This window comes from Centruroides sculpturatus, unplaced genomic scaffold (genome assembly GCF_000671375.1).
Source record: "Centruroides sculpturatus isolate CEXI.00-Female unplaced genomic scaffold, Cexi_2.0 scaffold394, whole genome shotgun sequence".
NCBI lineage: Eukaryota > Metazoa > Arthropoda > Arachnida > Scorpiones > Buthidae > Centruroides > Centruroides sculpturatus.
The window spans coordinates 13,145-39,171 of record NW_019384594.1 but is presented as its reverse complement, the minus strand read 5'-3'; the positions used below and the strand labels follow the sequence as shown (position 1 = coordinate 39,171).

Here is a 26,027-nt window from a genome sequence, read left to right as displayed (position 1 = left end):
AAGAAGAACCTTCTTATTGGAAAAATGAACCAAACACTTAAAAAGAAGTTAATAAAATGCTTTTCCTGGAGCACAACTTTATATGGAGCAGAGACTTGGACCTTAAGGAAAAAGGAAACAAACTACCTTGAAGCATATGAAATGTGGTTATGGCAAAGAATGGAGAAAATCAAGTGGACAGAAAAGGTTAAGAATGAAGATGTTTTAAATTTGGTCCAGGAACAGAGATCTCTTTTAAAAACAATACAAAGAAGAAAAAATAACTGGCTAGGTCATATATTGCGAGGAGAAGGATTAATGCGAGTAGCATTAGAAGGAAAAGTTGATGCAAGGAACAAAAAGGAAGAAAAAGAAAAGTATTGATAGATGATATTTTACTAGGCAAAACTTATAAAGAAATAAAAGAGGAAGCCCGAAATAGAGAATGTTGGAGAAGGAGAATTCTATAATTTGACTGCTTTCCACGGACCTGTCCTAGGACAGAACCACGGGTGTAGCCAGAGTTTTGTTGTGGGGGGTCTAGTAGAGGCCAACCTAACACAAAATTGAATTATTTCAAATTATTCATAACATTGGGCACAGTGAACCTTTTTTTTTATTAGTATTCAAAATTTTGAGCTTTAAGTTTTTTGTTGTTTCCAAATCGGCTTAACACTTTTTCGGCTGTGATTTTCTGGGGGGGCACCAGGTTCACTGGGGAGGGCCGTGCCCATCCAGGCTCCCCCCTCGCTACGCCCATGGACAGAACACTCATGAATGAATGAGAAAATGGATTCATAAAAACCGGAACGTATCTACAGTGTTATAGGGGGATCGACTATAATTTCATATCAATAAGGAATGTTTTCCCCTTCCCGTGGGGGAATTCCCCTCTGTGGGGAAGGCGTTCTAGCAGCAGCGGTGTCATTCCTAAATATAAATAATAAATTCCTATTACAAATAATAATAATAATTTATTGTTAATTTAAAATCATCGCTAGGGCGCGCCTAGTGGGCGTTTTAGGCATACCGTTACAGATATATAGTACTGACACGCGATCGATGGCTTATTAGTAGTGTTGCAAGAATAGCCGAATATTCGGCCAAATTATTCGGCTTGATTAACGCACGTACGAAAATTGGCGCGCAAACAGCATTATGACAAGGCCCTGCTCTCCATTGGCCCACTGTCACTACGCTTCGCCAATCGCGTTAATTCTTGACAGTTGTAGCGGACAGACAAGAGCGTCATGGCTGTATGTGATAAATGATGATATCAAATGTGAATAACAATGAAATGACCTACACGTGTAAATAACGGAAAAAAACAGAGAAAGACCGCGAAGTGAAAATAAATATGAAATTGAGTTGATAACATAATCGAACAAGTCGAGGCAGCTAATTGGCACGAAATTCCGGCCGTCAATGCCAAACAATTGTTGTCATAGACTTCGGAAAGCTAAATGCTTGTAATGAGTCACTTAGCGTGCACGAAAGCCTGGGGCCGTTCTGGCTATCAAGCTGTCTCGAATCTGTGAAATCATAACTGTGACTTATACCGACGTCCTATCTGTCTTTTTTCTCCGTTATCACCAGGATGAGTCACGTAATTATAAAATGGGAACTCTACGACGGAAAAGTGACAGACGGATCGAAAGTATCGTGAGCGCGTATTAAGATGTATGCATAGGCATACATGGATTAGAGCAGAGACGGCCCTACCGTAGGGCGAACAGAGCAGCCGCTCCAAGCGCTAAGTCTTAGGGGGCGCCTCAGTGCCGTAACTAGCCATTCCTATGCCCTGTGCAAGAATTTGCAATTAGGCCCCTTAATTAGGTTTGGGAAAATAATAAAACAAATATATATATGCATTTTGGACTCCCCTTCCAAGTGGGCCCTGTGCGAGTGCACCTGCCTAGTTACGGAACTGCTCAGTGGTAAAGAAAATTAAAGGGTATAAATTAGGGGCAGTCAATGGGGCGCCATAATAGGAACTCGCTCCATCCTAAAACTTGCCTCGGGTCGGCACTGGATTAGAGCGATAGAGGAAAGAGAAAGGGAAGAGCAAAGACGATCACTTAAAAAGGATAGGCAGGGTCAGACCCTCAGATGTGCGAGGATTCTCCAACGATAAGCGTGTACGTGTGCTGATCTTTCTAATTATAAATTGTGAATACATGTAACTAATATTATTTTCTTTTTTATTTTGTGCATGTTACAAGTTATAAATAAATATAAACAAACAACACTAACCCAATAACATTAAATCTAAATATCAAAATGATTAATTTACTTTGTTTTTGTTATTTCTTACTCCTGTTTTTAGGTATTCGGCCGAATACCGAATAGTAACCGAATATTCGTTACATCACTAATTATTAGATAATTGGTCGAAAAATTCGTTGCCTTCTAAAACGTCTTTCACCACTTCCTAATGCTTAGATTTAGTGATGTACCGGATCATTAAAAATGTATATCCGCGGATACGGATACGGATCATTAGTGTCTAGATCCGCGGATACGGATACGGATCTCAACTTTCGTACTCAGTCGGCGCTGGTGCGTGTGACCTTGACCGATAGTTGACGCTTTGCGTTAATAACGCGACGTGTTTTGACTTGCACTGCGCGTGTTTTTGTTTATGGTGTAAAAGTGTGCTAAATTAGAATTCACCACAAAGGCAGACAGGATAAAGTAACAAAAGTTGATATAATTTTCCAATTAAGCTATTTCGCGTCTTTATACAGATTCTATTTCGGGGGATTCCAACTTCACGGTACAAACAGTAGCATGCGAAATTACAGCGATAATAATAGTTCGCTGTATCCAAATCACGTGTACAATACAGATCCCGATCGCGACAATATAACCCGGAACCTTAAAACTAACCTTAAACACTAACTTAACACTAATAACAGAAAAAGGGATAGAATTAAGAAGACAGAAAAAATGGTAGATAAGATAGAAATAGGGATATCTGGGGTTTTGTCCCTTTTTTCGGCTTGTTTCTTTATGCGTACTGTTGGGTGGGATAACACACGTCCTTCTCCTATAACTGGCCAGTTCTCTTCTTCAATAATTAGGATTTTTCCTTCCACAGTCGTCAATACGACCTTAAAACAGGATCTTTTTTCTGAACTTATTTCTGAACTATCCGGTCATTGAAAATACGACTCCCAGTATTCTCACCTCGTCCGTACACTCTGCCGTCCGGTTTACGAATGACCTGCTACGTCACTTCTCTTTTTTCTCCGGCTCCTGTTTACACCTTTGCTCCTCAAATTTCTAGGAACTGCTCATCCCACCCAAGGGACAGGGAATAGATAAGAAAGTTCTAGAAGAAAATAGAACAATAGAACAAAGGGTAGAAAGAAGAAACGAAACTAAACTAAAATTAATATTTACAAAAATATAGCGTACCGCCACAATAGTTTAGTGCAGTGTTTCCCAACCTTTTTTGTGCTATGCCCCACCTAAGCCTTTCTAAAATTCTTATGTCTCCCTAACATATACAGCGGCTATACGGTTAACTTAAACTCTGGACAAGTCCATTTTCGAATTGCCCTCCTTAGCAATCCAATTGCCCCCTGTGGGGCGTGGGCCCCACGTTGGGAAACACTGGTTTGTGGCTAGTGTGACACGGGATAGCGTAGATTACGTTTGTGTTTTTGGAGAGTGTTGAGTTAAATTAAAATAAAAACAATGTCGACAAAAAAATTTAGTAGTGTAATATGGAAATATTTTACGATAGTAAATGACGAATGTGCTATTGCTACCTATCTTTAAAATTTCATATAAGTAATGAAATTCATTAAGATAAAAGATCCGTTAAAGATCTGCTAAAAAAGTAACGGATACGGATCTTTTTTTCCCTCGGATATCCGGCACATCACTACTTTGATTGCAATCAGAATAGCATATCCGTTAAGCTTTGTTTACACTGAGCGAATAGCGATTTTTATTCGCTTAGGGACTGAACCGCTTGGCCAAAACAGCGAGAGGGATGTTTACAACAGGCAATGCAACACAGAAATTGGACAATTGACATGTGGAATACAGTAATATTTTCTGATGAAGTAAGTTTTGGATGTGGTGATGGTATTAGATTTGATTTGCCAGATGAGAAATTGATACCAGTTTGAAATAAAACATCAAATTTCCTCAGGGTTGTATGCCATGCAAGGAAACTGGAAAATTGTATATCTTGAAAACCTCAGTTAATGCAAATGTATATTGTAAAATGTTAGAACATTTAATACAATTTTAGAGCAGTTTGATGCAGAGAACACATCTGTACTATTCCAAGATGCCATCATAGCTAGTCTGTAGTCATATTTGTGAAATATTAATGGCCTGGCCTGCTTACAGTTCTGATGTGAACCCAATCAAAATTTGATGAGAGCAAGAAATGTGTTGAATATATGAAGTCAATAAAAAATATTAAACTGCTGGAAAGAAACAATGTTGAATTCTGTCAAAAACTACAGAATCAACAAATACAGCTCTGGGAGATGCAAGTGTTAAATATCCCATTATACTTTTTTTCCCAAGGGGAATTTGAAGTAATGCTTATTTTTTGTACTACTACTACTCAGAATTTTTTTTGTTAAATTCTCATATTCTACTAAAGCTTTGATCTAACTTGTAAGTATTCAATGTACAAGTTCACATTCTGTCAGTTATCAAATGTTTTCTTTGACTATAATAAATTGTTCATAATTCATAACTGTTCTTAGCAAATTATTATACTTTTTTCAGGAGTTCTACGAACACACAAACTGTTTAAAAAGTCCTTTAGCACTAATTTTGAATGTTGTCACTTTGTATGATTTACTGAACAAATTTTAAAAGTTGTATACAGCTAAAAGGTCTCTCAGAGGCTGCAGACTAAGTTCCAGTGCAAAAAATTGACACCAAGAATGTAACTATTTGAATTTAAACACTAACAATTCCAATATTCAGATTAATGCCAAATGACTGTTGGATTACATAGTGCTTTATTAATGTTACTAATTACTAATTAAATGTCAAGTAATTAGTAGCATTAATATAGCCTGATGTAATCTGGCAATCATTTGGCCATGTAACTATTTGCATTGCATAAGTACAATTTCATAAGTTTTTATAAAATTATTATTGTGTAAAAATAATCAGCATTTATCTATATTAAAAAACAATCAATGTTTTAGAATATATTTTATTTTGTGTGCAAAATATTACCTTGAACATTTTTATATAAATTTACAACATAAGAATTTAATTTTTTTCAGATATTGATAATCACATTTAAAAATTAAAATTTAGTTTTTTGCAAATAAATATATTGCTGTCTGCTTTAAACAGTCTCTCCTCTCTCTCTTTTTTTTAATAACTAAGAATATTATTTCATTCATATATAATTCATTTATACAATTTAGATTTTATGTTTAATGTACTTTTTAAAAGTTATTATTTCTATATAAAAATAAAACGCAATATTGCCATACAAAGATAAACTTTTATTCTTTCATAAAATAATCCAATGGTTTAATTCCTTCATTTCAAGTAGCATCATGTCTGAATTTCAAAAATCACATCACAACACACTGTGTGAATGAGAAAATAATCAAAATATGCCAATATTTTAAGAAGCAAGGCAACAATTCCAACCAAGTGATTCAATGAGAATAAAATCTGGTTCAACGATAAAACTGGACATAGGAGCTATATCTCACTCCTCCTGTGGACCCACACGTAACAGCTGACACCACTCCCAGTTTATTTTGGGGGAAAAAAATTTTCTTCAACTATCTAATTTGCTTGCATTCTTGGTATACACACTGACACAGACTGCAAGATCACAAATGTGACCCTCTCGTGAAAGACTAGCAGTCGGCAAAAGTGTCACACCAGTCTGCCGTCACCTGCCGACCACACAGGCATGTCCACATGGTAGTCGTTCACCGTAAACCAGCCGAAACATTGTTTATACTGCCACTTTCCGGACAAGCATGGCTGATGTGTCCAAACTCTCCGCAGTTGTAGCATTTTCTGTTATCCTTTTCTCCATTTGGGCAGTCGCGAGAAATATGGCCTGATTTTCCACAACCATAGCACTGAAACACAAAAGAAACAAAAAATTCTATTATTTTTAAAACAAAATACTCAAAATTTATTAGTTAATAGAAATTTATTTATATCTGTGTTAATATAAATTTAATCCCCATTAATCTGTTAATAAGACATATATTACTGAATTCATAAGAAATGAACAATTTGAATTTGTAAAAATGATCATTTTTTGGGAATATACCATATGAAATAATATACCATATGATACCATATGAAATCTTTTAAATAGTCTCATGACCAATTTCATATGAAATTTAGAGAATTTTTCTTTTGGAATAAGCATTAAGACTCCTCTCTAAGGACATTGTGCAGCTTCTGTATAAAGGTATATAAACTGTGAATATGTTCAGAAGTGCACATTAATTTATGAAACATCTTTGTTTTGTTTTTTATATATTAATTTGTGTATATTAGAAAAGAACCTGGGACATTCTCTGAAACTAAAAAATAAAGGTTAACCAGTAATAATAAAACAGCGAATTTAATTGGCACAGTCAATAGTATTGAAAAAATTGTTAGGATAGGAATTCTTCAGGATAAAAAATGCTAAGATCAAAATCTACTAATTTTAGAATGTTGAGATCTGTACAATTTGACATTCCGAAGCATCAGAGAATGTAAAGTGTTCAAAATAAAAAATGAGTCAATCTCATTTTATTTTTCTCATTCTCACATTATTATTACAGTTGGCTGAAAACCAATAAATGAAACATAAAAGGGCAATGGCTGGCTGAAAACCAATCTAAAGATATTAGTGAAGATAGAAAATTTGAAACCCAAAGTAACAGATACTGCACAACACAGCCAGAATAATGGTTGGTTGAAATTTTCTAAAACTAATGAGAACATGGAAAAGACAGAAGACACGGCATATGGAAATGGTAGCAAATACAAGTTGAAAAACAAACTACAAATTAAATTAAAAACTAAAGAATAAAAATAGTTTCCTCTTGTTTTATCTGTAATTCTATAGTGCTATATGAAGAAACTAGAAGGATTAACTACTAAATGTTTAAAACTTTATTTGCAACTATTACTCTTTCAAGTTATTCAAATGTTAATATGGACTAGTGGAGTGGACAAGATAGATAAATGTTTTAAAAGGATGACATCAGTTATACCTCAAGCTAGATGAAACGCAGTTGTTTATCTTGGCTTTCAAGTTTGAATAGATTAATTCTTTCAGAAATTTGTTAACAAAGACATAAACATAAACAAAGACAAACATGACAGTCCTTTCTTACAGAAAAATGTTCATCTGCTATTCTATCCCTTTTGAAGAGTTGAATGAAATATTGTTATTTTAGAGTTAGATGTATTTCAATTTTTTTGTTCTGCTGCCATATTGGATGAATTGTTTTGTGTTTAAAGTAATATGAGACATTTGTTAAACGAGACAGAAAAAATTTAGTCTTTTTGGATGGAAGGTATTATCATTCAGTAGTAGTAAAATTTGAATTTGTAAAAATTACTTTTGGTAATGCAAACAGAAAAGTTTATTACAGTAGAACCTCGAAAACTCGGCTCTCGATAACCCGGCCACACCCTGGCAGGGCAAAAAAATCCTTAGTTAATTAATTTTCATTATAGACAGCTTTATAAAAGTATAAAAGCTCTCATAAAGTATTTTTCTGAGGTCTGTCTTATCAGGTAAATTACTGTACACAGTGTATTCATTAATTTTCATTTTCATGTAGTAAAGGCTCTATGCCTTCATAAAGGACGTACTTTTCCTTTGTTTAAGGGTATTTGGGCAGTTTATTTTCTGTTATATTCTCAAGTAAACAATACATACAAGTACAGTATAGTATTTTCTGAGGAAACACTCGTACTTATTTTTTTAACCCCATTCCTGATAACCCGGCATTTTCACAAACTCGGCCACCCTTCGGTCCACATTAGGCCGAGTTTTCGAGGTTCTACTGTACTAAATTGTCTTGTAATCAATTTCAAATGAATAAGTTTAAAAAAATTGAATGAAGTTTTTTTTTTCTTTTCAAAATAAATGTTGACTCTCCTTCCAGGTTCCTTGTTTATGTAGTTTGTGAAAACTGTGGCTATATTGAGAACTACATATTGGCTTATTCTAGAAATTGTTGTATATTATACATTACTTTGTTTAAATCTGAAAAAAAAACCTGAAATGTTTCAAAGAACATTTCAGGTTCTTTTCAGCTTGAAATAAAAAATGAATGTTTTCATTTTTGATTTCAAACTGATAATAAAATAAATTTATTTAGTACACATAGTTCAGGAACTAAATTTCAGGAATCCTCCTTATTTCTGAGAAATGTCCATTTGGAAGAACCTGCTGCCTCTTCATGCCAGCAGGATCTCCCAAATGGCACGAACAGGCATATTCTTAATTACAATAGCTTGTAAAAGTATAAAATTAAAACAAAAGTGCAAAAAAAATGAAGATAATCTGTAAAATTTATGTTAATTATTTTAGCCTTAAACAAGGTACAAAACAAGATCCAAAGTAAACAAGGATACAAACAGATAGTAATCCCATGGTATATAACATTACTTAGCAGATGTAAATAAAATAAAAAATAAAATAAATTTATGTTAATTATTTTTGCCTTAAACAAGGTACNAAAAAATTTATATCTGATTACATTTTTTATTGTTTATTAACAATTTTTTCTATAAAATTTGTAAAATTTATTGAATTTAAACTATTGTAACAGATTACACTATTATCAACAGAGGTGAGTACCAATGTTCTATTATTTTCTTTGTTAATCAAACGTCTTAAATTCTTTATCTGAATGAGCCATAGCTACTAGTCCTATCAAATAAATACAGTAAATAGCCAAAATGCTTATGAATAGACCATAAAATTGATAATGGAAGTAGGATACACACTTTTACAAGTAACCCCCAAAATCCCTCTCCTTCTCGGAAAGGGGGCATGTCCCTCTCATTTTAAAACAAATTTTAGACCTTGAAGTCATACATATAAAAATAATCCTGTAAGAATACAATCAAATAAAAAATAGAATATAGAATTAATAAAATTGAATTGTATTTCACAATATTCATATTCTTTTCAGAATGCTATGAAACAATAACTTTTTAAAACTAAAGAAAATTGAGACAATTTTTAAAAGATTTCTGAAACATTTATAAAGTTAAAAATTGTACTGCATTAGTCTTTTGATCTAAGTTAACCTTTCAAAAGTGGAATAGTCAGGTATGGTGCTACCCCTTAGTAGCGGAGAATAAATGTGCAAAATTTTTAGAGTATTTTTCCACACGTTTTTTCTCATTACTGTTTTGGAAAAAGATTTTGTAAACAGTTATGTCTACTAAAGAAAAGTCTTTCTTTATTGTTACATAATTCATTTTTTATGTTAATTTTATTTTCATAGTAGTTTTAGGATAGTTTTTGGTGATAACCCCAAAAGAATTTGACATATATATTTGTCCCTCACCACTGCCACACAATTGCCCTTGATGAATACATTCATCGCTCAATGCTGAATGGTTAATAAGATGAAACTTAACAGATGATTAGTTAATATTTCAAAAAATGCATTATTAAAGCTAAAAATGATCATGGATAAGAAAAATAAACCACCATTAAAAACTCCAAAGGCTGGTCTTCATCCAAAGAAGGTCATGCTCACCATTATGTGGGATTGGAAAGGAATCCTGTACTACGAGCTGCTTCCACAGAATCAAACAATTGATTCTGATAAGTATTGTTCCCAATTGGATAAACTGAATATGGCAATTAAAGAAAAATGTCCAAAACTGGCCAATAGAAAAGGCATTGTGTTTCACCAAGATAATGCCAAACTGCACACATCTTTACGAACACACCAAAAATTATTGGAACTGGCTGAGATGTTTTACCCCACCTCCACTTACTCACCCGACCTTGCCCTGTCAGACTACCATTTCTTCTGTTCTTTGCAAAATTCACTTCATGATAAAAACTGATACTTTGGAAACTTGCAAAAACCATGTGGATCAGTTTTTTGTGGGAAAAACTGGAAAGTTCTACAAAGATGGTGTCATGAAGCCCCATAGATGGCAACACGCCATTAAAAACAATGGCTCATACATAATGGAATAAAAGTATATTTTTAGTTTTTTAAAACAGTTTCTTTTATTTTGCTTAAAAATCACTAAGAACTTTCCAAACAAACCAATAGTTACTCTCTAGTCTCTCATGGAAAACAGACTACAATAAAACTTGGAATCCTTACTTTTTCCTCTGATTTCATCTCCTTACCTCCAAACCTTTTAAGCTTTCTGGACAGATTTTACATAGTCTGTATAATCCACCAAAAATACATGCTACTTTAAAACTCACACCCTCAACCTTACTTAAATTATTTCCCACAAATGGCTAAACCCTTTGACTGATTTGCACTATATTTTACACAGTGACTCTTTGCCACCCTGCAGAAACATGTTATAGTAGCTACACTATAACAAGAACAACTCAACTGCCTCAGAGTTCCTGGTAATGCAGGGCATTCTTTGCTAGTTTAAAGATATAATGATATTTAACACATCAACAATATGTATATTTAGTAACAACTCCAGAAAAAAAAAATTCTTGATTAAAGATTTTGTTGAAATTTACTCATTTAGAAGTAACATGCATAATTTCACCAATAGACAGTTTCGAAATAATGAGGTTTTACTGTAAATATATACAGAGATTTGTGGACTAATTTCATATCCCTAAAAATATTTTTCCATTAATAGAAAGAAAAATAACAAGTCTTAATTTTGAATGTTCTATAATAGCAGTTCACAATCTTTGACTTGCGTACCCCCTGGGAGCTCAACTTCTTAAGTTTTATTTTACATATTTGTCAAATAGTGGCTCCTTGGTCAATTATACATAAAAAGTACACGTAAAAAAAGTTTTTTTTTTTTAAAATCAAGAAGCATTGGTGGAAGGACAGAAATAAATATAATTATATTTTTACTTAAAACTAAGCATAGAGTACCATGACGTCACCAAAGCCCTGAATGCAGAATATGAATATTCTTATAATACATTTGCCATTATTAATTTTATTTTTTTTTGTGTACCCCCAAATCACCAAGTGGTATGTGTACCCCAGTTGGGAATCACTATTCTGTAACATAAATATAAGAATCATGAACCCTGGAGAGAAGCAATTGGGTGATGGGTCTTGTAAGTCTTAACAGACAGCTTGAAAAATAAAAAAAATTAAAGGAAAAAAATATATATTGAATACATATTTCTGAATTTTATAGCTGATCATAATTTACTTATCATATTTAGTTTATTGTTTTAGACCTATTATCTGTAATCAGTTTTGATTATTTTCACACTTACAAAAAAATGAAGCTCTGAAACTAAGATAATTGCAGTATAGATTCATAATTATGAAATTTTTCCTTCAAAGATTATTTATATTTTGTTATGTTATAAAAATGATAATATTTCTGACTTGAAGTATTTTATGTTTAAAGTTATATTGAACCAATAAAAACTAAAAATAATAAGTTCTCTTATGTTAAATATATAAAAATAAACATTATTTATACAGTAGAGCGTCGTTTACCCGAAGGAATTCCAGTCGACAAATTTAAATTTTTGCCAGTGCTGTAGTGCTGTAATCTTTGGCTATGTCTTCGGCTACTCAAATATTTTATGTTTTTGATACTAAATTAACTTCTGAAGTATAATTTTTTATTTGTTTTATATTTTTCAATATATTTATTTTGTTTGTACAAAATAAAATAATAATTTTTAATGATACAATAGTCTTCATTAGGCTTAACATAGACGAAAATTCAACGCGGAGCAACACGCAACGGAGAAAAATTTCAACACAGGATAAATTAATATATTTTTTCGTACATAATTGGTTATCCGAAAAACCCCAGTCTCCAATTGATTCGGATAAACGACGCTCTACTGTATTATGCACTTTGGCTTTTTCTCCCATTCATCATAGAATCAGGAACTACTGGCAGAATGGTACTCCTGAGAAGAGTAATATTACCTTAAAACAAGAAAAACTGAATTTAGTAAGTTGTTTATCATATCCAAGTTGTAAAAATTTAAAAGCAACAGTAATATACACAATCTCCAAAATCATTGATGTTAAAGTAAGAAAAGGACAGTTATAACAACAAACAATAGTAAAAGAAAAAAATAGAAAGAAAAAAAGAAAAAAGACAAATATAAAAATTTAAGGAATATTTTTGTATTTAATAAATAGATAAAAAAAATAAACTATGTAGCCAACAAATAAATGACTATTAGAGCATAGATGTCATTTGATTTTGAAAATTTTTGGTACAATTTGTGTGTTAGAAGTGTTTACTTGCAAAATTTGAACATGATTATTGAATCTGAAGAGTTGCTTATATTGAAAAACTAGAAAATGTTGCTTTCAGTTGCCTAATGAATAATATAAATAATTGATAAAATTAAAATATTGATAAAAAATGTTAAGTATGAAATTTTGTATCAATCCATTTACTGAAACTTAAGATGCACAACCATCTCTGCAAAAATAATGAAACATTGTAGGGACCACAATTTGTGCTTATCAATTAAAATCTGAACATCCAAAACTTGATTAAATATGATTACAACATCCATATTTTCCTCATTTTGAGCGAGTTTCAGTAGAAACTTGAATTATATGATCTAGGCCAGGGGTCACCAAACTAGGCCAGTGGGTCAGTTTTATCCAGCCCGCCGTCACACTGTGCCCCAAATGAGCTAAAATATAATTATTTATATGGAAATATCATAGATTGAAGACGAACCTATTATGTAGAAAAAATTAAAATAAGCAAGTAGAAATGCCAAAATTGATCCAATCTGATTTTTGCATTTGACAGTAATATAATTTTTAGGAAAACCAGTGAAATGAAAACTTTGGTGACTTTTTGTGACTTTGTATATCAGAGCACTTTGTATGTAAGTATCTGGAATGAAGTTTCTATGAATAGCAATTATGAGCTTGCTGCAGCACCGTGTTTGTGTTTTGGTAAATAAATACACAGTGCGGCAATTAAATTCCGGGACTGAAGATATATGTCAGCAACCAGTACCGACATCTGTTTAAATTTTATGTCAAATGAAGTTTGAACAGATGTCTCTACTAACCTAAAACTTTTATTTAAATCGGTTGACATTTATCATTGTTTTTGATATTTTGTTTATCAGTTTATTTTGTTACATGTTGGCAAGCAATAATGGAACAATGTGCTGTTATTAAATTTCACGCTAAATTTGGTACAAGTGCCACAGAAACGTTCAAAATGATGCAGAAAGTGTATGGAAGTAAGTGTTTATCATCACCCCAAGCCAAGAAAACACGAAAAGTTCCATAAAAATTCAAGACAATGTTCATTGTTTTCTTCGATAGCAAAGGCATCATCCACCGTGAGTTCGTCCCACAGGGTCAAACAGTTACTGCTGCTTTCTACTTGGGAGTTTTACAATGATTAATGGGAAGAATTCGTCGAATTTGACCAGAATATCGCAATTCTGATGACTGGTGTTTGTTACACGATAATGCACCGAGTCACACATCATTGATTGTTCGTCAATTTTTGGCAAAAACAGATTGATGCCAAAAAACGAAATGATTCAACACACAGACTTGATTTCAACGAAATCAAGTCTGTGTGTTGAATCATTTGCCGTATTCCCCCGATTTAGCACCATGTGACTTCTCTTTATTTCCAAAAATGAAAATAAAGTTGAAAGGACGCATTTTTAATGATATTGAAACCATCCAAAGAGAGTCTACGTGCATATTAGAGACAATACCGAAAATTGAGTTTGAGCAGGCATTTGAATCACTATTGAATCGCTGTAAAAAGTGTATTGAAGCATAAGGAGAGTATTTTGAATAATTTAATAAAAAGATTTGAATAAAATTGTTTTGTTTCATTTTTATAGATCCAGTCCCGGAATATAATTGCCGCACTGTGTATGTTGGTTTTCCTTATTTTTTTGTGTATACTATGTTCAGTTACTATATTGAACAAAATGGTTATGCACCTCACACTTGTCATTCTTTCAGTTACCCCGCATTTCTTTATGCAGCACTTTACAGCAAACATACTGAAACTGGTTTCTAATTGGCCAACACTGCTTGTGATGTCATTTCGCTACACTCTTGCTGCATAAAGAGTTGTGGCCTTATCTGGCCAGCTGTGAAAAAAGTTTGGTAACCCTTAATCTAGGCAATAGCTACACTTTGTTTTAAACACCAATTCTCATTAGAATATCAATAAAAAGTAACCTAATTAATATCTGGATTGATGGCCATCGAAGAAAAGTTTGGATATTTTTGCCAATTAAGTGGGATGATGACCAATTAGTAGTTGATGCTCTTTATACAAATTTAAAAACATGTCTATTGGATAATCATACCTTCCTAAATCTGTCACTGTCAGAAACACAATAAGATAGTTCAGACAAATTAAATGGACACTACATAAAAAGTTGAAGAAAACCTTTATAATTATATTTAACAGTAAAATAATATAAATACAGAAACATTACTAAAATTCATTGAAAAAAATTAAAATATATTATATAAAATAAATGTAATCACTATATAAAAAAAATATATATATAGCTACCGCTTATATTCAAAAGAATTACATTTTTGGAAAGAACTTCTACCTTTCTGTCATCCTGTTCACAGTCTCGTGCAATATGCCCTTTATTGCCACAAATGTAACAAGTCTTTTCTTGTTCAGGACAATCTCTTGCCATATGACCATTACGGCCACAATTATAACAAGATACTGAAAATAATAATACATTATATATTTCATTATACACAAATATAAATAAATAATATATTTTTCTATTGGTATATGTAAGTCTAATTGACTAAAATATATCAATATCTACAAATTAAACCAAGTCATAATAATTATTAAGAAATAAATTTTTTATTTCTTAATAGCTATTATGTTTAATAGATGTAAATAAGTGCTAATAGGTATAAATATAACTATAGCTATAGTTTAACACCTATAGTTATATTTACACTTTTAAATCAAAACTTCTTGTTAATGCAATTTAAAAAAGTTAAAAAAACTATGATGAAAAAGAAAACTCCAATCTTATTAAGTGATTCCTAAACATCAATACAAGACATTACAGAAGAATCCAAACTTAATCAGAAATGAAAGAGTTTATCATCCGTACTTACTACACAATCACAAAACTTGAAACAAACATGACAGCACACAGACAACAACTACACCATAGATTCACACAACAATATCCTCATCTCACTGTCACCGAACAAAGGGTTGCTGATCAAATACATCAACAGACAGAAACACTTAACATTAATGAAGATCACATAACCTGTCAGGATAATCCAGCAACAAGCATTGATAATAGCACACATACAACAACTACAACTAATGATACTACAGGCACTTCCTCATCTATCACTGATAACATAGATATAGAATTAGTTAATATGTTCCCACTTATATTTCAGGAAACACTCACTAAATATACAGGCAGAGATCCCACACAAAGACCACGAATACCGAAAATCAACACATCAAAGGTAGTAGGAAAAACATTAAATTATGTAAATACTCACTTACTATCAAACTACATTCATTCAATTTCTACACTCTCATACATTCATACATTAGTTTATGCTGAGGCAGTCACAGTAGTAACACAACATGGACTGAAAATACAATCACAGACAGACACACACAAAACACAATTCTATCACAAGCCTGCCAGGCAGAGAAGAATAGAAACACAAATAAATGACATTAGACAGCAATTAGGCAGGCTGACACAATACACTAAAAACAACATAGCACCCAAATTNTATCACAAGCCTGCCAGGCAGAGAAGAATAGAAACACAAATAAATGACATTAGACAGCAATTAGGCAGGCTGACACAATACACTAAAAACAACATAGCACCCAAATTTCAGTCATTCTACAGCAAGCACACAAACATACACATGGCATATATAGACTACAGAAAAGCATTCCACACAGTTGGCTGCTACATATTCTACACATGTACAAAATACATCCATCACTCATTGCAATCTTCCAAAACACTATGCAGCACTGGAAAACAACACTACATCTCAGGGTTAGTAACACTTCCATACAAACAAACCAAATATTCATTAGGCGAGAAATTTTTCAAGGAGATTCCTTGAGTCTTCTCTGGTACTGCCTAGCCTTGAACCCATTATTCAACATGTTAAACAACATGCAATATGGCCACAATATCAGACATGAAAAAACATCACAGTTTATGCTGTCACATCTCATGTACATGGACAACATAAAACTTTATGCATCCACACAAAAACAAGTTCAGCAGCTCCTACAAATCACACATTCATACACCAAGGACATACAAATGGAGTTTGGCTTAGACAAATGCAAAACATTTCACATAGAAAAAGGAATCCTGAAGAAAGAAGATTTTGCACTTGGAAATGGAGACGTTATTGAATCCATGGAAGAGGGCGAGTTCTACAAGTATTTAGGATTCCAACAGGCCAAACTAACAGAACATACACAAATAAAGCAAAGACTAATTAAAGGATACCAAAGTAGGTTAAATGCTATTCTCAAAACACAGTTAAATGCAAAATACACAGTTAAACCAATAAACACATATGTCATCCCAGTACTCACATACTCTTTTGGAGTTATACATTGGACTCACAGATCTTGAGCAATTCCAGAGGAAAACAAGAACACTTACTAAGCATAAATATCATCCTAAATCTGCCACAGAAAGATTAAGTTAACTCTTCCATGTAAAGATGGCAGACGTGGCATGACTGACATAGCAAACCTTCACTACAAACAAATACAGTCACTGCAAGTTTTTTCTACAGGAAACAAGAAACATCACAGTTACATAAAGCAGTGACTCTAGCAGATTCAAACAACACACCATTAAACTTATACTCACATCATATGGACACACAACACAACATATAAAAAGCATAGACACCATCAAAAAATCGTGAGCTCGAAAGACTCCATGGTAGGCATCCTTATGACCTGGCCCAGGATTTTGTTGACAAAACTGCATCAAACAGCTGGTTAGATCAGGGATGCCTCTTTGGAGAGACTGAAGGATTCATGATTGCCATACAGAATCAAGTCATAAATACTAAAAACTACAGAAAACACATACTCAAAGATACAACACTCACAAATGACACATGCAGAAAATGTCACACCATGCCAGAAACTATACAACACATCACTTCTGGTTGCAAGCTCTTGGCACAGACAGATTACTTACATAGACACAATCAAGTAGCAAATATAATACACCAAGAGCTTGCAAAGAAACACAAATTGGCAGACATCCACGAACCATACTACAAGTATATTCCACAGACAGTATTGGAAAATAACACGCACAAAATGTATTACGACAGAGCCATAATCACAGATAAAACAATTTACCACAACAGACCAGACATCACACTCATTGACAAACACAATAAAATCACATACATTATAGACATAGCCATTCCAAACACTCACAATGTACAAAACACATGCACTGAAAAAATTAGTAAGTACACAGAACTTGCCCAGGAAATAAGATATCTCTGGAGGATGGAAACGATGCTTATTGTACCTGTCGTTCTCTCCTGTACAGGTGTAATACCACACACACTACACAAAAGCCTGGAAACATTACAATTAAATAGAAACACATACATCATACTACAGAAGGCCACTATATTGGATACATGTCATATTGTTAGGAAATTCCTAAATACAGACACTGACACACTATTTAATTTTAGTTTTTGGTTGCTATGCCTTGACTCTGATCCGGCACAGTACACAGCCATCAGTATTAACCAAATATAACCCACTAAACCCAACATAATAATAATAGAGATACTGCATTGAAAGTTTATGAATAAATTAAAGAATACTTTAAATCCTCAATTTTACACAAAATTCATAACATGTCATTTATTTGTGTTAAATATCTCAGATTTTTGTAGCTTTTTATAAAAATCTAGTATTAAAAATGAATTAATATGAAACAGTTTATGGAAAGACTTTGGGGCGTATTCTAATTTTTAAATGTGGAAATTATTACTAGCTGAATTAATTAAGTTTTTCAGTACTATAATTTCTTCTTTAAAACTATGTAAATAGAAACAAATACATTTATAGAAGAATTTGAATATTGTAACAAAGTGTTCAATTGATAATGAATTAATAATAAAAGGGGGAAAAACATCTTATTTTTTCCATTGCTAAATCAATCTATAGTAAAAATTATTTACATTAAATCAAACTAGTATGTAGATCTTCAAAATAGTTAATAATTATGTTGAGAGAGTTTTATTTTTAATAATTTACCATGTTAATTTAAATAATTTAAAGAAAGTATCTTACATCTTGGAGAAGAACGAAAGTCACTTCCTCCACCTCTATATCCTCTATTTCCTCGAGAGCCTCTACGATCATCACCATGTGGGCATTCACGAGCAAAATGGCCAGGTTTATTGCATTTGAAGCATTTATTTGAACTCATGGTTTTATCTGAAAATGAGAAATTTATTATCAAACTTTATAAATTCACTTGTAATATTTGTTTTGTAGAATTTTTTCCATTCTTTATATTTTTCATATCAATGTCATTCCAAAGCAAAATGTATTCAAAAATGTTTTTCATCAGAAATCATTTTATGCTGAAATATACACTGTTTATTATTTTTTTCCAACTGTTTTGAAATTCAGAATTTATTGTTGAGATTTCCCAATTATAACAATTCTCACTTTAATCATTCAATATCACTTTCATATATTATTAAATGTATTAGGAGTAATTCACATATTTCAAAATTACACTTTAGTTCTATGCAGAATTTTCAATATTTATATCCAGGAGATTGCACAAATCTTCTGTACATTTATTTTATAGCTATACCTGGCTAAATGTTCCTTTTAAAACAATTTTCTACATTATTTTAAATATAATACATATTATACTTAAACTGATTTGCATACTCTTTGAATCAACAAAACGATTTCATTGAAACACATCAGATTTCAATTCTAAACATATCAAGTTACAAAACTCACTCATTAGCAGCTGCTCCATTTTTGAAGCAACATGAAACTGATTTTTTAGGTTATTATTACAAATTGGATACATGAGAAAGTACATATCTTATATCATTTTATTTTATACCATTCTTGCCATACTTTTGAATAATAAATTTTTTATATTGTTAATAATAATTGCAATATATCATTTCAATAGTTCTCTTTTCTGATATTTTTAAAATAAAATGCAGATAATTGAAAGAACAGAGAAGAAAACAATCCATTCATACCAGCATTGTAATTAAAGAACTGTTCTTCTTTTTACATGCACTTTAAAAAAATTTTATCATTGAAAATTTGAATATGAATGGCAATTCTGAAAAAAACAATATGAAAATATTAGCAATCCAATGCATATATAAAGTTATGAATTTCATTTTGATCAATACATTTATTATATTTATTTCAAAGAGCAATAAAAGAAAAATATTAAAATTCAAAATGTTAGAGATTTGCACTAGAAGTAGGCTAAACAGAAATCCTAATAATATCTATATCCTTGATATAATAATGCTGATAGTAAATTTTTTTTATTCCACAAATTTCTCAGCAATAAACAGGATATTTAGTCAAATCTTACATATTTATAATATAGTTTAAATCAAAGAAAAAGAGAAGTTGTGACTTTTCAACACACTTTTTTGTCTTTTATACACAATAACAACCAAATTTAAAAATTCAAAGAATAAACTATTTTATGAAAATTCTTTCTCTAATGTATCAAACAATGATTTTAACTAATTTACAGTTGCTGTGCAAAGTAACAATCACACCCAATCAATCTTAAAATGCAGCAAAAGTTTAATTACTAAAACATTTTCAATTGTTTTAAATGACCCATCCTCAATGATTTTAGCACAGAAAAGGTATCATTGAAAATTTTTTTTAATTATATTGTTGACAAACTATTTTCCCAATTTGCTACAATAATTTTATAGATGAATAATCAAAATTGGCAGTGGAATTTCTTACACAATTGTTCTTTTGTAATATGTGTAAATAGATACAAATTTGCCAAATCAATAAAATGTAGCTAATCAATATTCTAATTCATACATAGCTGTAAAAAATAATAATAATAATATATATATAGCTTATAAAAATTGTTAAAATTCACAGAGAGAAAATATTGAAATATATATAATTGATCAAAATGAAAAACATAAAAGTTACTTTTATGTATTAGTATTTTAGTATTTTTGATGACTACTGATATACAATAACTAAAAATAAAATATTAAAAAATTTTACACACCTGAACCATTTACGGTGTGATCATGCAAAAGATAATTTTTTTAAGTATTAATTTTTTAGTAATTCTGGTGTGATAAGTAGTGAGTTTTTTGTAAAATATTTAAAAAGTTAAGATAAAAATAGTTCCTTGTTTCGAAACAACTTTTAAAATTTCATCTAAAAGAAATAAGAATTTAGATATGACTGGAGGTATCCAAAAATTCTCAATGAGATAAGTCTATCATTGACAAAATTGTCAACCTAATCAATACAGCAGGACTAAGAGATGCAGATGATCAGGATATTGAGGAGTTACTGCAGGTTTCTGGTGAGAGCCTTACCAATGGCCACCTTCAAAAACTGGCAGAACAAAGAATTCATCTAGAACTGGAAAATAGTGATTTTGAAAACAAAGAACTTGCTACATATTTCCTTAGTAAAAGTTTGATATTGATAACTGAAATCGGTGATTAAAATGATCCAGATCTTGAAAGGAGTGCAAAAGCAACACTAGGAAATTTGAATACAATCTCCTGCTACTGACATTTGCTTAATGAAAGAAAAAGAAAACAACAAATGACACTAGACAACTTCATCACCCCCAAAAATAAAATTTTTTAGAAGAGTCAAAGCCAAGACCATCATAAAATGAATTTTATATTTCTGTGTGCATATGTTTGTATGTTATGTAACATATACTATTGTGCAAATTAATATGAAAATAACTTTAATAGTAAAATTTGTTTATTTTTGGTCAAATGTTCTCCTTTCCCTATTTACTATATGTTAAAATGACCTTGTTTAACACTGTTCCATTTACTGCTTTGATATCAGAAATGCATCCTGAGCACTAAATGAGATCTTACTGTTTAAGAATTTATAATATACTTAAGATTTACAATAAAAATTGCCAGGATTATTTCACATTTAGAAAAAATATATTTCTTATTAGACTATACATACAAATGAGTCCAAATCCTTCAGTCCTTTCACACACTTGTAGAGGTATTAACAGGTGTGAAAGGACTGAAGGATTTGGACTCATTTGTATGTATAGTCTAACAAGAAATATATATTTTTCAAAATACTTAAGATTTCTTTTTCATTTTTCAGATTTAAATGTCATTGCCTTACATCATTCCATTAGAATAATGTCGGTCCATTTTCTCTCTTACAATCAATAAATAAAGTGACAACTACAGATTTTATTGGATGACATCTATCATTTATCTAATCTCTCAAAAATTTTAATAGAATATTTATTGAATATTATATGTTTTAGTGATTCATTTAAAAATACAATTTTAAATCTCTCCCAGTTTCATCCATGACAATCACTGGCTTTTTATCCACTGGAAACTGAAAAAAAAATTTACACATTTTTCTTTCTAAATAATGACTCCACTGATATGAAAACTACATTAACATAGCATACCTTCCACTAAAAAATTTTGCAAATGTAAGAATTAAACAAGTAAAATGGCAAAACAGTACTTGGGACAAGACTATGTCTCAGAGATGAAATCACTTTGATACGCAAAGCAGGTCTCGCGTTCTTATTCTCCTATCTTCTTTGATATCGCTGCTTTTGGGCGTAATTGTTCAAACTTTGATGGCCACGACCACGAGATCGTCCACGATGCATCTTTGATAAAATTAACCTATCTAATTTCAAAATTTCTCTCAGTTGTGTGTCGGCCCAGGTTGAATTTTTGACGATGCATAACGAAAAGTTCCCATTTTTGAAAAAAATAACCATGGCTATTGTATCGTCCTAAATTATTTTTTTATTTTGCACAAACAATATACAGTTTAACAGTTTATAATGTCATCGAATGTAATGACAATCCTATAGGATTGGCAACTAAGTGATTGCGGATTTTGTCAATAGGTGGCCTTAGCATATTTTTTTGCTTTGTCATTGTGTTCAAAGCATTTAACCTGTATTGTTTTCTTGTTGTTTGGACTTCCACCTTTAATTTAGTAAAAAATTGTATCGATTAGTTATTTAGTTTTGTTTTTTCCTAATTTAAAAATGGAAGAACAAGACGTGCATTTCAGACATATTTTATTGTATTATTTCCGAAAAGGCAAAAATGCATCACAAGCACACAAGAAGTTANATTCATTTAAAAATACAATTTTAAATCTCTCCCAGTTTCATCCATGACAATCACTGGCTTTTTATCCACTGGAAACTGAAAAAAAAATTTACACATTTTTCTTTCTAAATAATGACTCCACTGATATGAAAACTACATTAACATAGCATACCTTCCACTAAAAAATTTTGCAAATGTAAGAATTAAACAAGTAAAATGGCAAAACAGTACTTGGGACAAGACTATGTCTCAGAGATGAAATCACTTTGATACGCAAAGCAGGTCTCGCGTTCTTATTCTCCTATCTTCTTTGATATCGCTGCTTTTGGGCGTAATTGTTCAAACTTTGATGGCCACGACCACGAGATCGTCCACGATGCATCTTTGAAAAAATTAACCTATCTAATTTCAAAATTTCTCTCAGTTGTGTGTCGGCCCAGGTTGAATTTTTGACGATGCATAACGAAAAGTTCCCATTTTTGAAAAAAATAACCATGGCTATTGTATCGTCCTAAATTATTTTTTTATTTTGCACAAACAATATACAGTTTAACAGTTTATAATGTCATCGAATGTAATGACAATCCTATAGGATTGGCAACTAAGTGATTGCGGATTTTGTCAATAGGTGGCCTTAGCATATTTTTTTGCTTTGTCATTGTGTTCAAAGCATTTAACCTGTATTGTTTTCTTGTTGTTTGGACTTCCACCTTTAATTTAGTAAAAAATTGTATCGATTAGTTATTTAGTTTTGTTTTTTCCTAATTTAAAAATGGAAGAACAAGACGTGCATTTCAGACATATTTTATTGTATTATTTCCGAAAAGGCAAAAATGCATCACAAGCACACAAGAAGTTACGTGCCATATATGGGAATGAAGCCTTGAAAGAAAGGCAGTGTCAAAATTGGTTTGCCAAATTTCGTTCTGGTGACTTTTCTCTGAAAAATGCTCAACAATCTGGCCGTCCAGTTGAAGTTGATGAGACCCATATCAAGGCCATTATCGATTCAGATCGTCATAGCACAATGTGTGAGATTGCACAGAAGCTCAATGTATCACATACATGCATTCAAAAAAAATTAAAACAGCTTGGCTATGTCAAGAAACTGGATTTATGGGTCCCTCATCAGCTTAAGGAAATTCACTTGACGCAACGCATTAGAACCTGTGATTCGCTTCTGAAACGCAACAAGATTGATCCATTTCTGAAACGACTGATTACTGGCGACAAAAAGTGGATAGTTTATAGCAACATTAATTGGAAAAAATCATAGGTGATGCGAGATGAACCAGCCCAGATGACACCAAAAGCTGAGATTCACCAAAAAAAAGATTATGCTGTCAGTTTGGTGAGATTATAAAGGAATTCTGTACTTTGAACTTTTATCAAGAAACCAAACGATTAATTCAAATGTATACGTTCAACAACTCGCCAAACTAAGTGATGCAGTTCAAGAAAAATGGCCAGAATTGGCAAATCATAAGGGTGTTGTTTTCCAGCATGATAATGCAAAGCCCCACACATCTTTGGTCACTCACAAAAAATTATTGAAGCTAAGTTGGGATGTGTTGTCACATCCACCATATAGCCCTGACCTTGTGCCTTCAAATTACCTTTTATTTTGTTCCATGCAGAACTCCTTAAATGGTAAAATTTTTAATGACGCTGATGATGTAAAAACACATTTAATTCAGTTTTTTACTGGCAAAAATCAGAAGTTTTATGAACATGGAATTATGACACTGCCTGAAAGATGGCAAGAGGTCATTGACAAAAATGGACAATACCTAATTGAATAAAGTTATATTTTTAAGCAAAAATTTTGAATTTTCCTTCTTATTTAAAATCTGCAATTACTTAGTTGCCAACCTTATAATATAACATCAAATTTTTATCAGTCCTACGTTTTTACTATACTAGATAATAAAAAAAACCCACTTGTAATGACATAAAACTGTTTAATGTGATGTTTGAAGCACTCCCAAATTTACAAAATTAGATTACAAATTTTATTTAACATAGAATAAACTACATGTTCAGTCCTAAGGTCAGAGTTCACTTCTTAGAATGACTGTGGGTGGTACTCGCCCCCACCTGACTTCGGTGGGGTGAGGTGGCTGTTTTGCCTGTTTGTAGAAGAAGGTTGCTATTTTGACTCAATTCTCAGTCTCCTGACTACCTATCAGTCTGGATTTTTTTTATGCGCAAATGATTTGGGCATCTAATACTCTGTGCGAAATATCAACTATTGGATGACATCTATCATTTATCTAATCTCTCAAAAATTTTAATAGAATATTTATTGAATATTATATGTTTTAGTGATTCATTTAAAAATACAATTTTAAATCTCTCCCAGTTTCATCCATGACAATCACTGGCTTTTTATCCACTGGAAACTGAAAAAAAAATTTACACATTTTTCTTTCTAAATAATGACTCCACTGATATGAAAACTACATTAACATAGCATACCTTCCACTAAAAAATTTTGCAAATGTAAGAATTAAACAAGTAAAATGGCAAAACAGTACTTGGGACAAGACTATGTCTCAGAGATGAAATCACTTTGATACTCAAAGCAGGTCTCGCGTTCTTATTCTCCTATCTTCTTTGATATCGCTGCTTTTGGGCGTAATTGTTCAAACTTTGATGGCCACGACCACGAGATCGTCCACGATGCATCTTTGAAAAAATTAACCTATCTAATTTCAAAATTTCTCTCAGTTGTGTGTCGGCCCAGGTTGAATTTTTGACGATGCATAACGAAAAGTTCCCATTTTTGAAAAAAATAACCATGGCTATTGTATCGTCCTAAATTATTTTTTTATTTTGCACAAACAATATACAGTTTAACAGTTTATAATGTCATCGAATGTAATGACAATCCTATAGGATTGGCAACTAAGTGATTGCGGATTTTGTCAATAGGTGGCCTTAGCATATTTTTTTGCTTTGTCATTGTGTTCAAAGCATTTAACCTGTATTGTTTTCTTGTTGTTTGGACTTCCACCTTTAATTTAGTAAAAAATTGTATCGATTAGTTATTTAGTTTTGTTTTTTCCTAATTTAAAAATGGAAGAACAAGACGTGCATTTCAGACATATTTTATTGTATTATTTCCGAAAAGGCAAAAATGCATCACAAGCACACAAGAAGTTACGTGCCATATATGGGAATGAAGCCTTGAAAGAAAGGCAGTGTCAAAATTGGTTTGCCAAATTTCGTTCTGGTGACTTTTCTCTGAAAAATGCTCAACAATCTGGCCGTCCAGTTGAAGTTGATGAGATCCATATCAAGGCCATTATCGATTCAGATCGTCATAGCACAATGTGTGAGATTGCACAGAAGCTCAATGTATCACATACATGCATTCAAAAAAAATTAAAACAGCTTGGCTATGTCAAGAAACTGGATTTATGGGTCCCTCATCAGCTTAAGGAAATTCATTTGATGCAA

General features: G+C 31.9%; 1 protein-coding gene and 1 pseudogene across 2 annotated transcripts; one reads left to right on the top strand and one right to left on the bottom strand.

Annotated features, from left to right (window-relative positions):
- Window positions 1-5,456: 5,456 nt before the first annotated feature.
- Window positions 5,457-18,696, bottom strand: LOC111624826 (cellular nucleic acid-binding protein-like). Of its 2 annotated transcripts, none has more exons than XM_023367779.1 (3): window positions 18,517-18,696; window positions 14,726-14,871; window positions 5,457-6,074 (listed from the first exon to the last, which is right to left on the bottom strand). In XM_023367779.1, exons 1-3 carry the CDS (start codon window positions 18,653-18,655, stop codon window positions 5,919-5,921), a joined length of 441 nt encoding a protein of 146 aa, XP_023223547.1. In that variant the 5' UTR covers window positions 18,656-18,696; the 3' UTR covers window positions 5,457-5,918. The 2 variants fall into 2 exon arrangements, with proteins under 2 accessions (XP_023223547.1, XP_023223548.1); XM_023367780.1 differs by having other exon boundaries at window positions 14,747-14,871; window positions 18,517-18,694.
- A 4,629-nt stretch (window positions 18,697-23,325) lies between these two features.
- On the top strand, window positions 23,326-24,549 carry LOC111624837 (annotated as a pseudogene).
- Window positions 24,550-26,027: the final 1,478 nt, after the last annotated feature.

Excerpts from the sequence above, each read along its gene's own strand:
- LOC111624826 (XM_023367779.1), bottom strand. The coding sequence starts at position 18,655 with ATGAGTTCAAATAAATGCTTCAAATGCAATAAACCTGGCCATTTTGCT. Across the intron at positions 14,872-18,516 it reads CTTTCGTTCTTCTCCAAGAT|TATCTTGTTATAATTGTGGC; the intron begins GTAAGATACTTT and ends TATTATTTTCAG. Across the intron at positions 6,075-14,725 it reads TAGAAGTTCTTTCCAAAAAT|TGCTATGGTTGTGGAAAATC; the intron begins GTAATTCTTTTG and ends TTTGTGTTTCAG.